This window comes from Amyelois transitella, chromosome 7, assembly GCF_032362555.1.
Source record: "Amyelois transitella isolate CPQ chromosome 7, ilAmyTran1.1, whole genome shotgun sequence".
Lineage (NCBI taxonomy): Eukaryota > Metazoa > Arthropoda > Insecta > Lepidoptera > Pyralidae > Amyelois > Amyelois transitella.
This window is the reverse complement of record NC_083510.1, coordinates 8715181-8732702: the sequence shown is the minus strand read 5'-3', so window position 1 is coordinate 8732702 and position 17522 is coordinate 8715181. Positions and strand designations below refer to the sequence as shown.

General features: G+C 33.1%; 1 protein-coding gene across 1 annotated transcript in view; it reads left to right on the top strand.

Annotated features, from left to right (window-relative positions):
- Nucleotides 1–2432: 2432 nt before the first annotated feature.
- The window catches only part of LOC106139030 (uncharacterized), a 37710-nt gene continuing 22620 nt past the window's right edge, over nt 2433–17522 (top strand). Inside the window, exons 1-2 of the mRNA XM_060945168.1 lie at nt 2433–2674; nt 13272–13503. Coding sequence (XP_060801151.1) covers nt 13434–13503 — 70 coding nt within the window. The 5' untranslated portion in view covers nt 2433–2674; nt 13272–13433. The remainder of the gene's footprint in view (nt 2675–13271; nt 13504–17522) is intronic.

Sequence of the window (17522 nt, the reverse complement as noted above, 5' to 3'; positions counted from 1 at the left end):
GCAACAACTCCTCGAAAGTGATATAATGATATAAAAAATGGTTCTCTACCTATTAGCATAAAATTTTACAGCATAAAATTGTTACGCATAATATTATTTGGCATAACTTTTTAGGCATATTTCTTTAAGCATATATTAGCATAACCTAACCTAACCTAAGAAGTACTCCCCTTTTAGCGCATTACACTACATCTGCTCCGTGCAAAAAATAAATTAGTCTAAACTATATTTAGGCCTATTGAAATAGTATGCCAAAACCAATTATGCCAAAAAACTATTATGACAAATATTGGAAAATATACTTTGTTTCTTGAAAGAGTAGTTAAAGCCAGCATACCATGCATGCTAAGCTTATGTTAAATGACATAAAAGGCTGATTCTAGTTTGCATTTTAAGTCAATTCTCTCTGCTGCCCGAGCCGGTATGATGGTGTAAAGTGAAACAAAGAAAATCTTTACTCAATTAAATAAAAAGTTAATGGAAAAATAAAAGAAATAGAATTTTTCAAATGAAAGCTGAACATGGTGATGTTAATTAAATTTAACGAGCAATCAGAAAGGTAAATTGTTATGAAACAATTTTATGCTTTCATAAAAAATTTAGTAATCGTTAAAATTTATCTGAATTGTTTGATTTAAAATTACAACTGCTTACTTAATTATGTATATGTACGCATATGACTGTAAAAAATGAATCCTGAAAATAAATAATTCTTTTATATTAAGTTCTTAATTTATGATATAGTTAATTATTGGTTCCATGTAGTTTTTGGGAATTTAGAGTCCAAATGACCAACAAACCTCTTCCCCGTCAGCTGAAGCGTCTTTGAAGTAGTTTTAGGTAGCAAGGTCTTCATCACACGAATACAAGTAAGTATCTGAATAAAAAACTAGGATCAGGGAGGTGAGATCCTGAGAGTACGAATTAGGCAAAAGGGTGCCCACCCTTTTGCCTAATTCGTATACTTCTGAATCTGAGTATTTGTTCTTACCCTTAACCCGTGGTCCGCATCATTGATAGTTTGCCATATGTGGATGATAATGAATAAAAACAAAAATTACTTAATTAAAAAATGAGGTAGAAGATGGTAAGTAAAAATTGTAATAATCATTATCCATAGAATGATTCAGATAATTTTGATAACGTACTTGACTTACGCATAATTTGCGTAAGTTATTCAAATTCAAAATTCAAATTCAAAATTTTCATTCATTATTATAGGATACTATATATCGCTTAATAATTGTCGTATGGTTTAACAACATTGGTTGACGTCAAATAAATTACTCAAAAACTAAGTCTACTACTATTATTTTGAAAGTTAACTATTTTGCCTCATGAATCTAATACATATGCAATACAATCGTATGAAATCACATTAACATTGCCTGAATACAATAATAAATCCAAGTATTGCTTTCATCCATCAATTACACCTTTCAATATTAATTCGGATATAAATATAACTGAGTGGAACTCCGAAAAATATAATGCTCATTTTGCGATAAAAAAGGAAGTGATAAATTATGAAGCATAAACAATGATTAAGACTAATGTCTGACTTATTTTTGAAGGCTCTGCATTATATTACGTAGACAAGCAAGATTTTGTTCGCAAGTATCTGAATAATTGAAAAACTTAAATGGCGCCGAATATAAAATATGTAAAATGCGAGAGCGGAACAAAATATAATGTCACGGAAACTTCGCCATACAAAAAGCTGTGGGAGCTTTACCAGGAAACATAATACTCGTACATGAGAAAAATGTTTTTATGAATGTGTTTTTTATAATATGTGTATTTTCATTTCTAAACATCATGATACAGACGACTTGATAGTTCAGTACAAAAATAAAGGTTTTTTAAATATAAAATAAATAATGTTATTGCTTGTATTTGATGCCATTAATACAATTAAAAAATAATAAAATATACATCTAAATACTAATTTAAGTATCGTTCAATGAGTGAAGATTTTCTGGTGCGCAAATTTCGTTCTTACTTTATATAATAACTATTATTATATTTGAAGATGTCATGAACAATTCATTTGAAAGTCTATGTATGCATCTTAACGTTAAAAAAATTGAATTTGAAAATTTGGAAAAATAATAACTACAATATCGTTAAACACAATATAACAGGAAAGCTCACAATTCAGTTATTCGGCCCATCGTCGACGGTAACGACATAAATCTGAGTTAAAAGTTAATTTTGTCAATCCGGATAATTCCTCAAGGTTTAATCAGACTAAGTTGGGTGTAATTAATGTTCACTAAGGCCACACAATCTAGGAAAGCTTCGGCTTAGCCCGCTACGGAAATCGGAGTTTGCCGCGGGATGGGCGCGTAGGGTGCCGCTGGTCCGGGCGGCAGGCGGGCAGGGCATCTTCTGACGGCGGCAGTCCGCCTCCGTCAGTGGTTTGACGACGATGGCCTGCACCGCACGCAGTCCCGGAATAAACGCGGCCTCCTAATTAAAATTTACGTCAACCCGCTGTCAAAAAGTCAACCGAACAAATAACTGCGGACCTAATTAACAACGCGACCGCGAAGTTTTAATATAATTTTGCTAACTCGCGCGCGTGGAAGTGATTGTTTGCCGCACTTTTGAACAAGTTTGAAGATTGGAAACTTTTGGATATGAAAATGATTGCTACGTAGTGTTTTGAATGGTATGTATATATTTTATTGATAAAAAATTATTATGTATGCTATTATTTTATATCAGTTTCTGATCTATTCATCTGTATATTCATTAATCGATATCCATATGACATTTAGATATACTGTCTGCATATTTCTACTCGTATCACGCAAAAATAAAATATTTTATACGATGATGAAAAAAAATTAAAAGGAACTAAGAAACAGGTTGTTATCGAAATAATTAAAACAAACCGCTACATACCTACTACATACTCTAACAATATATATATATATATATATATGCCTACTTTATACATAGTCATGACACTGTTAAAATCAAATCATTTCTCTCTTTTTATGTTATCAATTTTTGCATAGATACATAAGTGTGCCCAAAAATAAGAGAAAAATTATATCTATGACTCGGTGAGTTCATGCCATTAATTTCCTCTTAAATGAAATGTTTCCTTTATCACACTACTACGTTTTTAATAGGTGACAATGTATTCATACATGTGAGGTCATGATTGCCAGTATGCCAAAAAAAACCTAAAATAAACTATTTTTATCTTTTAATATTATTTTGATATCCTAAATCAAACCCCTCCAGGGATAAGGAGTGGTGAGTGACGTTTTGTTTTTATACTCTCAAAGGATTTAAGTAAACATTTTCCTTGTGCCTTTTGGTAAAAGCTTACGTTTCGGCGGTAAATTAACCACGAGAGATTATAAAATGAGATTGATAGTAATAATTTACTTAGAACGAAGAAATTGGTAAGTATTTACTTAATTTATTTCTTTAAAATCATACTAGAAGATTACACGATTAAAAGGAGAGTGAAGGCGGGGAACATGGTGAATGGAGCTTTGCATGCCTTTATAAGCAGTTAGAAACTGCCCAAAAGGGCTCGACTGGCTGTGCATAGGAGCGTGTTGGACCCGACATTAATGTATGGGAGTGAAAGTTGGGTGTGGCAAAAGAAGCACAAAAGCAGAATAAGTGCAGTGCAGATGAGAGCGTTAAGGAGTATGATCGGTGTGAAGTTGAGTGACCGAATAAGGAACAGCGTGATGAAGGAATGTTGTGATGTGAAAGAAGACATAGTTACAGGAATTGAAAAGGTTATGTTTAGATGGTTTGGTCATGTTGGTTAGGTTTAGGTTTGGTCATGATTAAAATTAACTTTTTTATATAAATAAGTACATACGGAAATCTAAAACTTTTATGTTTTTGTTCACTGCACTCGCGGAAAATTCGCGTTAAAATTATATGAAACCTTTTTAGCCATTTGACTAAAACGGAAACTTAAAACCTGGCGCATTTCAAACTATTCCCGGGTACTTGTGTTGCCATTATCTCGGGATGACTGCGCAGGATAATGATACAACTGTAGCACATCGTTTGGTTTTGTTCTGTCCATTTCTGTAAGAGACGATTTATTCTGCTACGCTGATTTCTATAAAGACTGAATGTAGGCAAGAGGAAGTTCACTTGTTTTGCATAAACGAACATTAATATAGATGCGAGAGTGAATTCGAATTTTTGCTTATTATCTGTTTACGCTAAACGTGAATGGAGTTTCGGCCAAAAATAAGTCTCGTACTTACCTAAATTACGTTGGACAAAGAACTCGCTTATTCCTGCCAAGATCCTTAATATTAAAGACATTGAACTACGCAGAAGATGAGCGATTTTTATGATCGTGAAATTTTGATCACGTACCAAATTTCACATCCATTTATATTTTGGTTCATCACATTGTGATCGTTAAATGCACACTTATCAAATGAAACACGTCACGGCTTGTGTGAAGCTTCCATTAATCAATATGAAATGTTTATTCTATACGCTTATAGCGCTGCGCCCTATTGTTTTACCTACAAAAAATATCGTAACAAAAAGATAAATAAGATTTATCCATGCTAATAAATGCTTGTAGTAATAACTTTAAAAAAAAACCGCCTTCTATCAGTATTCTACTTTTTTTGAAGTCGGAGAAATTTCTGAAACAGAAACTGCATCAACATCGGTTTAGCGAAACGCGAGATAATCGTAGAAAAACATACATACAAACTGAGAACCACCTCTTTTAGCAAGTGGTAAAAAATATCCAAGTCTGTCTGTACGCTTTCATAGGTAAACAATTTTGACTGATTAAATTGTATTTTTTTTTATAAACGTCATTATAATAAGTCAAGAATTGACTATTTTGTCTGGAAATTCTTAAGAAACTGAAGTCTATATATGTTTTGTAGTTTCACCCCTCCCAGGGGAGGAATCCGAGGTATACATTTACCCCAATTTAAATGGGTAAGTCCGGTTTAAAAAAATAATACACCTGCATTACCTATTTGCATACAATTTAGCCTTTACTTTCACTAATAAAAATACAGTATGTTCTACTCGTGTTACCCTGTCTGCAGTACAGGGAAACATAAGTTGAACATAAAAAAAATACTAAGAAAATGTATTTTTATCACGTACCGAATGTCACATCCATCCTTATTTGATCGATTTGTCGAAATCGTAGGCGTGAATTGAACAATCATTCATCAAACCAATAGCCATACAGATCAAAGAACAGCTATCGATCACATTCAAAAATACTTATTCTTATTTGATTGAGATTGGACAGTTCAGAAAAGCGTTTATGCCTTGGTTTTTTTTAACAAGTTGTTGCCCTTGGCTGTGTAAGTTGCTTTTCGTGTAATCTATTAAAATTACAATTTTACAGACCTATAAAATACTTATAGTTAACTCTATATCATTGTAGCAGTAGTAGTATATGCATGAAAATAGTAATGAGTATGGAGGAAGCGGGAGTCGTCTGTAAGGATTGTAGCAAGTGGAAATCTATAGTCTCTGCCTACCCCAATGGGAGACAGGCGTGATGGTATGTATGTATGACTATAGTATCTTCTTCCTTTGAACAATCCATTCCAATGCCCAATCTTTTTCCTTAAACCTATTTTGACGAAACAAAGTTTTAACGACGCTTCTCATTATATTTCATCCTATGAAAATCCCGTCAAAATCCGTTTAGTAGTTTCAAAGTTAAACTAATAACGTATGAGGCAGACAAATACTAATTAATTTAATTAAAAATATTTCACCTTTAGTCAAACAACATGTAATATATCACAGGGATTTAACACCGAAAGATCCTAATTGCTCTTTTTGGGTTAAATGTGGGATAATCTATGATATTCATTTTATCTTTGATAACCAGTTACATCTTGCAGTTATATTATAATCTAGCCTTATGTCGAATTGTATTGCATTATTTGGACTGTTACTTTACCTAAGCATTCTGCCTGAGTTCATAGACAAATTACTTTAAATTACATGTTGTATAAATAAACCATGGAAATCTCTAATATAACTTTAAAAATATTTGATATCTATCCCATTAAAAAGGTGTTGTTAATTACACCAATGATTATAGTTTAACAGATCAAAGTGTGACGAAGCTGGCACGGCGGATATCCGTCGGTGACGGCCCAGCGAAGCTGTGGGCTAATTGTCGGCAATTAATTGTAGCCACAAAACTCCAAATCGGTTATGTGTTATTCCCTTTATAAATTACGTGACTTTTGGCTAGGAGCGAACGGGGGGACTTTTGAAAATAAAGGTTATTTTCATCAAAAATTGTTTACAACTCTTTCTTTTAATGATAGAAGTATACGGGCATATCTAATTTAATATGGGTTAGTACGAAGGCACTAATCTTATTATCGTCATAAGTTTCATATTAAATGTCCAAAACTGTGAGAACTGCGTCAAAATTCATTCAGGGAATACTTGATACAGGACTTGGCGGCAATGCCAGGCAGGCAACCTTTTTTAAAGTATTTTTTGTACTAGTTGTCCCTTATTTTACTTAGCTCATTCGTCTCTTTCCTATTCCCAGAGTGACGGACATTTTCTTTAAAATATATAAAAAAATTAGATCCATATTTCACCGTTCCACGCTACCCATTTCACCCGTACCGCATAAATTTCCTTATTGTGAAACCCAAACGAGATTTACTTTTGAAACGCGAGCACTTGAAAATGCCGTGCATTTCACAAACAATACACTTGTGGATAACAGTTTATAAATAAGGTATTTACACAGGTGGATGCATGAGATACATTTTATATGAGGCATGCTGAATAAACGCGCATATCATCTCGTTACAAAATATGGGACGCGTCGCGAGGCGCTCTGCAAAATGTGTCCATTGCTCTTTGTGTAGACTTCTTTTGTCGAATGATCTGCCCGCATGCATGCAAGGTGGAGTTTTGTGTTCGAGTTGGAAATTACTGATTGCTTATTCGTTGAGTGTTGCCGGCTTTTGTTTTTGTTGGTGACTAAAACTAATGTGGAATTGCAGTACTCCTATTGATTGAGAAATGCAAAAGCTTGTAACGGTGAATGTATATTTTGCAACTCAAAATTTAACTACGGAATCATTTTTTATGTTTGTTAAAATTAAGTTAACGTAATACTGCTACTGACATAAATATGATTAATGGGATGTAGAGTATATAGATATTCGGTTTATTCATTCCTTCATTCATATATATGATCACGTCGCCTAAATGAAGAATCCCAAGTTTATAAGCCTTAATCCCTTTTACGATATATTCATGGTAAAGAGATGGAGTGGTCCTATTCGTTTTTATATTGGTGACGGGAACCACACGGCACCAATATAAAAAAGAATACTTTTTCAAATATAAAATAGATATCCGCTTAGATAAACTTTATTCCAGCCAATCTGGAAAGTTTTTGAAATAATTAGGTTCTGAAAAAAAATGTGACGGAATGTATATATGAATGAACGCAACCAATGCCCGTATACAACCAAAATCCAAATTTAATAAAACTCATAACGAATCACCAACGAATTTGTGTGAAATCGCTGAGCCTTGAAACTTGCTCTTTCCACCGTGTATTCGCCTTATTGCATAAACGCCGAACAAAAGGAATAAGAGAATAAAAAGAATTTCGTAATTCAATTACGAACGAAAGAAGATGTAAAAGGTGGTTACCAAAGCGATTACGGGAAAATTTATAACAAATTTTAATGAAATTCTCTTTGACCATTTTTGACTTCAGATTTTAATAAAGCAAAATCCGCTCTTCACACCAATACAAACTCAAGTATGTCTATTTATGATGATTTTGTTATTTTAAATATAAAAAGAGATAATTACAATTATACACAGAAAAAATACGAATTAGAATCGCAGGCTAAAATTATCGTGAAAAATAAGAATGAAAATTACATTATACAAATTCTGATAACGATGAGCACTTTGTCCTTTTCAATGTTCACCTACGCTAGCAATCTACAAAAATGTCCCTTTGATTTAATTAGCGTAATCGCATTGTACATTTACGATCCTAATTAGACTCGACTTTCGTTGTTACAGAATAATTTAGATCAAGACTCACTTCTCCCTAAATACCTATTTAGACCATTCTAAGAAGGTTTGTTTTTGACGTGAGTTTGTTTCTAATTGTTTATGTCTTTCGTTAGGTTTGGCTTTATTTGAATTAGGACAACTTTTTGCCTTAAATAAACGTAAATCAATTCAGATATTTTCTTGAAATGTACTAATTTGATGCTGTGATATTTGAATTCCCCGTTGTATCAAATTTCAGACGAATAACGTGTATAATTTTGACACTTGTGAAAGAAATAAAATATCACTTCCTTTAAAGAATCATGTGTAAGAAATGACCAATTTTTCATACTCATATTTCAATTTTAATGAATTCACTTTTGACACATTCCTTAAAATATAATGCTCACGCAACCGTGATTCATATAATTCTCCCACTTACGTCCTGTACCCGGAAAATTAATATGAGGGGCGGACTCCAACATGAATTGTGATGATAATTATAGCTATTAACTATGGAAAAGCTAATTCGTTTCAGACGGACGCACGGGCAACCGCTCGGACAATGGACCCAGTTTTCCTTAGTATCTACAACTTGCAGAAACGATGTTTTGACTTCCTTCTCCCTAGTTCGAGACAAAAGGGCTTCTGATTCTAAAGTAACCTCTGAATAATGGAAGGGTTTTTAATGAGAACCTGGCTGACAATTTTTGTTCGTCAACTTCCAACTGGACTCGAACAAACGCGTAATTAATTCCTTAATTAAAACATTTAGGTCTTTTAATTTAGCAAATCGGGTAACTAACTTTAAGCAACCTATTTATTTAATTCTAAATGAGAAAATTTCTCATCACCAAAGTAATTTCAGCTAAATTACATTTTTATGCTTGCTTCATTTTGTAGGGATTTTTAAATGGATTTTGAGTGCCAAAAACATTCGTACACCTGATCTTTGTCAAATGTAAATTCAAGTAGACATTAATAAAATAATAGTCTAAGACTAAACTCTCAATGTATACACCAGGTTACGTTAATAGCAACTATAACGTTTGGTATGTGTATTATACTGATTTCCAAACGTCTGCATGTTTCCAATATTTTTATCCTCAATTTCTTTCGATATCGAGTTACATACACTCTAAGACATGCAACCTTAGGTGGAAGTTGCCATACATACAATTTTAAACCTTAAAAAATATTACAGTTTGGAATAAAAATGTCGCCGACAACCTTACAATTTACGGTTGTGAAAGTAATTCGCAAATTGGAGGCATGAATGCCTATCTGCATTTTCCACTGGCTGCCAGATTATTCACTCGTGAAATAGGAAGAGTGACATGCTCGTTGGTAATATACATATTAAATAGAACAGATTCGTTCGATGAAACCATTTGCGTGGACTTTTATGAATCTTGTTTCCAGTTGAATATAAATGAATATAAATTTGTTTTCATCCCACCGCGTCCCACAGGAAAAACTAAAGAACGCCCACGGCACAGTTTCCTGGAAGCTATTTAAATTTATAAAGCGTGCTGAAAAAATTGCGAGAGAACATTGCGAAGCAAATGTTGTAATGAAGTTATGAAACAAAAAGAAAGTTGTTTTCGTTGTTGTATAAATTATAATGTGGTAAATTATAAAGTCCTTAGGTAATAGTTAACAAAAGCAAAGATTTTAAATTAATGCAGTTTCTCATCGAACTAAACGTCAAATAAATTTTACCTCACAAAATTGTTGGAAAGCAGGGTTTAAATTTAAGGATTAAATGCTCGTCTGTGTCAATATGATAAGAGCTGCGAAAGGCTCGCTCCGGCATTAATGTTAAATGCAAACAGGCGACAAAGCGCGGCGAGCCATTGAGATTGGTCCGATACTCCGATCAGATCGCTGACAGCTCTAGTTATTACAACTCACGAACCAGGGAGCGCCGGACGCGGTGGTCTTCAGTGCTCTGTGTCATAACTAGCCGCCCACTCGCCTCTCATCTAGTGAATTGAATCTACCAGCTGCCGCGACACTTAGACTAGCGCAATAATGTCTCTAGATGAAAACTATTCTCAAACTTGGTTGTATTAAATGTACCTATATATAAACCGAGATACTTTGTAATGGATACGAATCGAGAGGGCTGTAAAAGATACTTGTGACAGGTGATTGACGCATTACATTAAGCTTTGTTTTACAAATGAAAATTTCGCGATACGAGCAAATGCTCGCTTTTAGATAAATTGAATATAAAATATATGTATATACAAATTCTCGTATATTTTACTCGTTGTATGGGCATGAACGAACAGAGCCATATTTCATCGCATGCAGATTGTGGAAATCAATCAAGGCAGAGTGTGTCCGTCATCTATATCCACTCGTCCAAAAGTCATATATTTAAAATCTTTTTACATAGATGACTCCACATTCGGACATTTAAGTATTACATAATAGATCTAAACTAGTTTTTCGAATGAAGTTATGGAAGAAATATGAAATCAATACTGATGGGGCTTTGCTTAGGGCATCTTCTTATATCCGATTCGCAAAACATTTGGAAAGTACATACTAAAAATAGTATCAATATCTACGACCACGTTGCCTCTTAGATTCTTATGTAAGTAGGGTTTGGAAAGAAGGGTTCCAGAGCTAAAAAGTGAAATCTACACTATTGGAATGACATAGACATGCTTGCGTGTCTTCCAGTACCAACCCACCCAATGGCAGGTGAACCCAAATAAAAAAATACCATCCCTTAAAACGTATGTAACTAACAGATGAATTAGCACTTTCTGGTTGCGTGTTCTATCCTTGCCTGTCTTGTCGTATTTCCATAAAGGGAGGTTGAACAAACAAATATACTGTAGATGTAGAAGTTTTAGCCCATTTTCCCCCTTTCTTATCGATTTTGATAAGTTAAAAATAGAGGGAAGATAAGATATAAGCTAAAAATATAAATTTACAGATAATTTAAATAGAAACGCAAATACAACGAAATAAATAAATCTAATTATTGTGTACTAGCTTTTGCGCGGGGCTTTGCTGCCGTTGGAAATTCTAGAAAAAAGTAATGTGAAGGTCTATTTTATATCTGTCCAAATTTCGTGAAAATGAGCCCAGTAAGTTTTGGGCTTATTCATTACGAACATACAAAAATGAAAATATTTTGTCTTTATTATTAGTGTAGTTTTTATCGTAATAAAAATAATACATACTCGTACTAATGTCAAAATTTTAACGAACATTTTTGAATTTCTATTCATTCAAGGTTTATCTAGAATTTACACTGTTTTATTTGAATTGAAATTTTCATTGTCTAATACTCTCAACAATTCATAATTTACATGCCGTACGAAATGAATTATTTAATTCATATTTCTTAAGCTAAATCTGAGTAATTAACTCATATGTTTCTCTTTGATCATAAGCAATCTCTACAGGGAATATCAGGGGGTCAATTTTGATTGCGTGTGCAAAGGGGCCCGAACAATACATATGCAATACATCCTCCCACGCAAACATCAAAGACGGCAAGCTTCATCGATCGCCGAAATGATAGGCTGCTTTAGGTAGATAAACTTTGTTATGTACTCTTCCTCTTCTGGCTTTAGTTCCGGTGGTTCCCGGCACCATTACAAAAAAGAATAGGACCACTCCATCTCTTTCCCATGGATGTCGTAAAAGGCGACTAAGGGATAGGCTTATAAACTTAGGATTCCTCTTTTAGGCGATGGGCTAGCAATCTGTCACTATTTGAATCTCAGTTCTATCATTAAGCCAAATAGCTGAACGTGGCCATTCAGTCTTTTCAAGACTGTTGGCTTTGTCTACCCCGCAAGGGATATAGACGTGACCATATGTATGTATGTATGTTTAGTTCCGGTTGCATCCTCACCTTTGACCATGAATCCTGGATTAAGTCAGGTTTTTAAGCGACTCCCATCTGAACTCCGCAACATTTGTAGATAAACCTAACCCGTATTGGATCCATGGTTACATATCTTTATTATAAACGTATATGTACTCGTGCAGTAATAATATATTTAGACTGAGCCTCAGCTTTCTTGGTAAATATAATTTGTTAATTTAAAAAAATATTTCATCATTAGCATCACATTATAAGGGATAGGCTTATAAACTTGGGATTCTTCTTTTAGGCGAAGGGCTAGCAACATTCTCAATTCTATAATTAAGTGAAACAGCTGAACGTGGCCTATCAGTCTTTTCAAGTCGTATACGATATAGACGTAATTATATGTGCGTATGTATGTATTAGCATCACATTTTATTTCAAATGCCAATGGGCAGTAAGAGTTTCGAAAAGATTCGAAGGCCACTTGCAGCTGAATGGCTTAAAGATGGAATTAAAAATTCAGATTGTAAATTCGGAAATCACAAATAATTTGCTTTTACTTAAAAAATATAACTACCTACTTCATTTCTTTAAACATTTTTAAAATAATGTGAGTGCAGTGCTCATAGGGCTCTTAATAAAATCAGATTGATAATCAGGCATCAAAATGTCCAAACCATTTCACAGTAAAGTGTCAAATGTCTTAGCGAAAAGCAAAGAGTATTTCGCTAAGACTTTACATTTACTATTTTCTTTAGAATTTTTAAACGTAACAATAAAAAATACAAATAGTTTTTTTACTTCATTACAAAGAGATCACAAGTCGCTTTAACTTTCCTGGCTATTTATTTATAAAAACTACTATCCTTAAGACTGCAGATTCTTTTTGTTAAATAGACTTTTTCTTTACATTTCTTGCGGAAATGCTTGGATAATATTTTGAAAAAGCTACTTATTCTTGCTCTTTAGTACCTACCAAAAATACAATATTTTAAAAGACTTGATTATGGTCGCATCTTAACATGGAAAGGGTATATAAAGAAAAGTATTCTTTAATCTTTTAAACGTCTGTAAGCATAATTATGATTGAAATTGCGATAATTAATTTCCTGTATTGACTAATATACACATTAACTTATTTGCATGCTTCTATTTTTCAGGTACTTGAAAATGAAAACAACATCATATCAGTTTGTTACAAAATTGTGACTATCTCAATAACTACTTGACCGATTTTGATGCCCCACGAGTTTCTAATTCTATGGACAGATCAAAAAAAAAATTCATCTATATTGGACTATTGGTTCGAAAGTTATCCGAAGAATACACACCCACATAAAAAATAACTTTCGCCCGAAGTTGATTGGCTTTATTCTTTTTTTTTCAGGTACTAGAAATGAAAATGTGAATGGAACGCTATGCGGCTGACACACTCAAAACAAATGACATTATGTGAGTTTGTGTAACATATTATACCAACAATACGTGTAATACAAAAAGTGACAAAGTGCTATATGGGATTTTTTTTGAGGGATAGAAAGCAGGTGGAATGGAGGTGATTCCTTCGACCGGCAGCCGCATTTTGGTGGCGTTTTTTGCTACTGTCTTTTGGGGAATGGGTAAGTGATTTTTTAAATTACATATATTTTGATAGAACATTTTTAAGTCCGTTGAATACAACTTTTTTTAAGCCTTCATTTGTAATATAATATCTTTTGTAATCGGCTTCACTCACGTGCAATGCAACATTTTTCGTCCTCTGTACTCACACAAACCTGTTTATGTATACGATATTTAGGAAAAATCACTTACTTTAACACTTTTAATATAGATGGGTATATTTTTAATGTAAGTAATAAATACGATATGTAAGAGTTCACGTCACGTAGAGAGGGCTTAAAGTTCAATATTTAATATAATCAAGTCATCTGCCAGAAAGCATTTTTCAATTACTCAATAAATAAGAATTACTTAATAATTAAAAAAAGTTAGTAAATAAAATAAAGGAACAGGAAATAAAAAGGAAATGACGAAAAAACATACACACATACATAATCATGCCTTTTCCCGAAGGGTTCAAATTTGTAATAATGTAACTTTGAATGGATAAAAAAATACTGTTCCAAATCTGAAATTACTTTTATTGTAAAAAACAATAATTACTTCATATCCCAATCATTTGTTAATTTTAAAACGTCTGCTAGTGCAGCCACTTTTTGTTATTTTATTTAAATAAACAGTTATCAGTAGCAAACCTACAAGTTTTTATTTTTCACGTTGTTAAAAATATATGAATTTTAACATGTTAAAAACAAGTTATTTTCAATTTCATGTCCACTTTTTACAAAGGCCGCAATTCAAATACGAAATTAACTGAAAAGGGGCGACGGTGCCTAATGTAAATATAATTACTATGTAAAACCCTTAAAACGAGAACCTTTCCCTAAAAAATAATCCATTGGGACTAAAAAAGTAATCTCAAACTTTTAATAACAATCGTTTTGTAAATAATCCTCTTTCAAAAATATCTGCTATGGCATTTTACTACTTGCGGGGTGGACAGAGCCAATAGTATAAAAAATACTTGAAGGCACGTTTATTTAGATGGCTTGACTTGAGATTGAAATTAGCATTACAGTAATAGTGAATAGTTGCTTATTACCTCCAGTAAATCCAGCGGCTACAAAAAGTTCTAAATGATTAGCAAACGTAATTTCATTTTCTTTTCCTCTTACAAATATTTTCATTTTAACTTTCATGGTCATTTAAAGTGAAAACAAATATAGCATACCGTTACCTGTATACATCGGGGCTATCAGTAGTATAGATATCTCATAAATACTGTCGTATGGTTCCCGGCAGCAATAGAAAAAAGACTAGGACTACTCCATCTCTTTCCCATGAATGTCGTAAAAGGCGACTAAGGGATTGGCTTATAAACTTGGAATTCTTCTTTTAGGGCGATGGGCTAGCATCCTGTCACTATTTGAATCTCAATTCGATCATTAAGCCAAACAGCTGAACGTGGCCTTTCAGTATTTTCAAGACTGTTGGCTCTGTCTACCCCGCAAGGGATATAGACGCGATGATATGTATGTATATATGTGTGTAGAAATCTCATCAAATTCGTGAGAGGTTGGTCCTTCAAATATCAATTACTTACTTAAATGCCTCTCCTGTATTTTGATTGAAAAATGAATCTTCAAAGCATCATATAAAATCAAACTTAATTGCTTGCTTATTGATTGCCTGCTTATTTATTATCCGAAGTAGACAATAATTAAATAAATTACCTATCCGTGGAATTGAATTACAAAATCGCTTATCCTATGGTAAATTTTTATTAATTTAGTTGTATAACATTTTAAAAAGAAGAATTATCATTTCGTAAGTCGGTAGGAAGAAATGATAAATTAATTAATTAGTCGATTTTGAAATCGACTTGATGTTTTTTTTAAAATTATAGCAATACAGAGTTTATGAGTAAATTTACTTATTTGTAATATTGCAATGCAGAAATTATCCAATTTCATATACTCCGATTAACATAACTTTGTTCGGTTATCTACCATCTTCATTCATTTAATCAGCAAGGGAACTTTTATGTAGGCGTATATAAAAGATTGGCATATTACGATTTACGAAGTTTCGTCTCTTGTGATGTAAGTGCCTTCCTTATAATTTATCACTGTTTTTATTGGGAGGCCTCCAAAGTTACGGCGAACTTTTGCAAAAACTTTTCTTTGAGCCTGAACTAAAGGAGCCTATTATAGAGCATAATTAAAAAGATTTATTTCCTTATTTTCATCTCGCCATTATTGTGAGGTGAGGTTTACTTTTAACGCAAAGTTTTTACGGACTGCCCTTTCTACTAATCTTGAGGAAGAGTCATCTACACTAATATGGTCAAATCTTGCGGCATGTTGCAGATTATCTAAAGAAAACATGTCTGATAAACGAAGGTTGCTGAAAATGTGAGAGTCTTTACGTGGTCCATCATCCATACATCCAGTGCAATATTCTTATGTCCTGACAACTCTAGCTTGTATTCCAGCACTGGCCGCTTTTTTCAACTAGTCTTATGATGGATTAAAACCCCTTAAATTTCAATTAAATACATGAAGACTTAACCAATCACCGTTCTAATAAATAGAATTTAAATTGGTTTCCAAACAATTGTCGTTAAAGGCGATCAAAATCCGCATACAGCTTACAATATTATGCTTCTTGGTGGATTCAAACAGCGATGTAAAACGAATACTTGCTATTTGGTAAAATATTTTTTTTTTGTTTGACTAGTGGATTTATCAATTAACTCTATACTTCAATTACCTTTCTGTTAAAGGGTCTGTTTAGGCAGACAGACAACAATGTGAAATGCTCCTCTAATTCCTAAGAATTTTATTTAGTTTCTAGGAGGCATTGGATTCTTACGAAAATATTCACGATAAGAAAATTCCTCAATTACAGGACCCTCTTCACATGAGTCGGCTTGTTCTCGATCGGATTACTTATCGGGGAACGGATCAAGTTAATATTTTATTTCAATTTCTTTATTTGTCGCAATCATGTAATGATTTCCTGGCGATTTATGTAAGTTGGGAAAAAAATCTTATCAAAAGTGGAAGACCAGTGAAAAAGTGAAATTATGACACGACATGACTTATAAAAATCTTCGTGGTAAAATAAGAAGCTATTACATATAATTCGGTAGTAAGAAAATCGGGAATAAATGTATATTATTATGATTACGACTGACTAATTAATACACATCTTATAAAAAAAATTATCCCCTTTTGACAGTTAGTTAAAATGAATCTCAGCACATTTTTTACCTCATGGGAAGCAAAAATAACATCCAACACACATATTACCCCTTTGGTCGGTTGAGTGATTTATATAGGTATTGTTAATCAACGGAGCCGGGCTTCCCTTGTGATTCTGTCCCTGATATTGAAAAATTTATCCGCCATTTTTCATTTGTCCCTGGCTGACTAGAATTAAGCCTTCGTCGAAAAGGTCTTACTTAAATATTACATAGCCTTCCAACGCGTAGCAGGCGGATTAGGTTCAACAAAATTAGAGAGTTACAAAGATAATTTGTGGTTTCGCTGTATCTCCTAGGCTTTAGAAGCGGTTGTTGGCTTAAAGCTGTAAAGCATTAACTTATTATGAATATGATTATGTAATATGATTGACACTAATTAGATATGTGAAAATATCAAAAAGAAATTATTGTACAATTTCTTTTTGATATTTTTACATATCTATAATGAGTAGTATTGAGATGATTAAAATTTTTGATGAGAGGGCTTTTTTATATTTCTAAAGAGTCAAATACGATTGGTCATCTCTTTTCCTGGCATTCATACTGATTGCGTCTTCATTCATCTAAAGTAAAGTCCACGAGGTGTGCCTATCACCATAATCCCCGCTATAAACATAATATGGAATAACTCAGGATTTTATACAAAGCCACTCTTGTGACCCCTGCAACCTTTACAGGGTAACCTCTGGTTTTCTCATCTAAAACTATTGTGAAAGGATTTAGTATTTTGGGAAAACTGGAGATAGAGATTGAAAAAAAATATTCACTCGCTATAAAATCTGCTACAAAACACGTGAAGCCATTTATTTT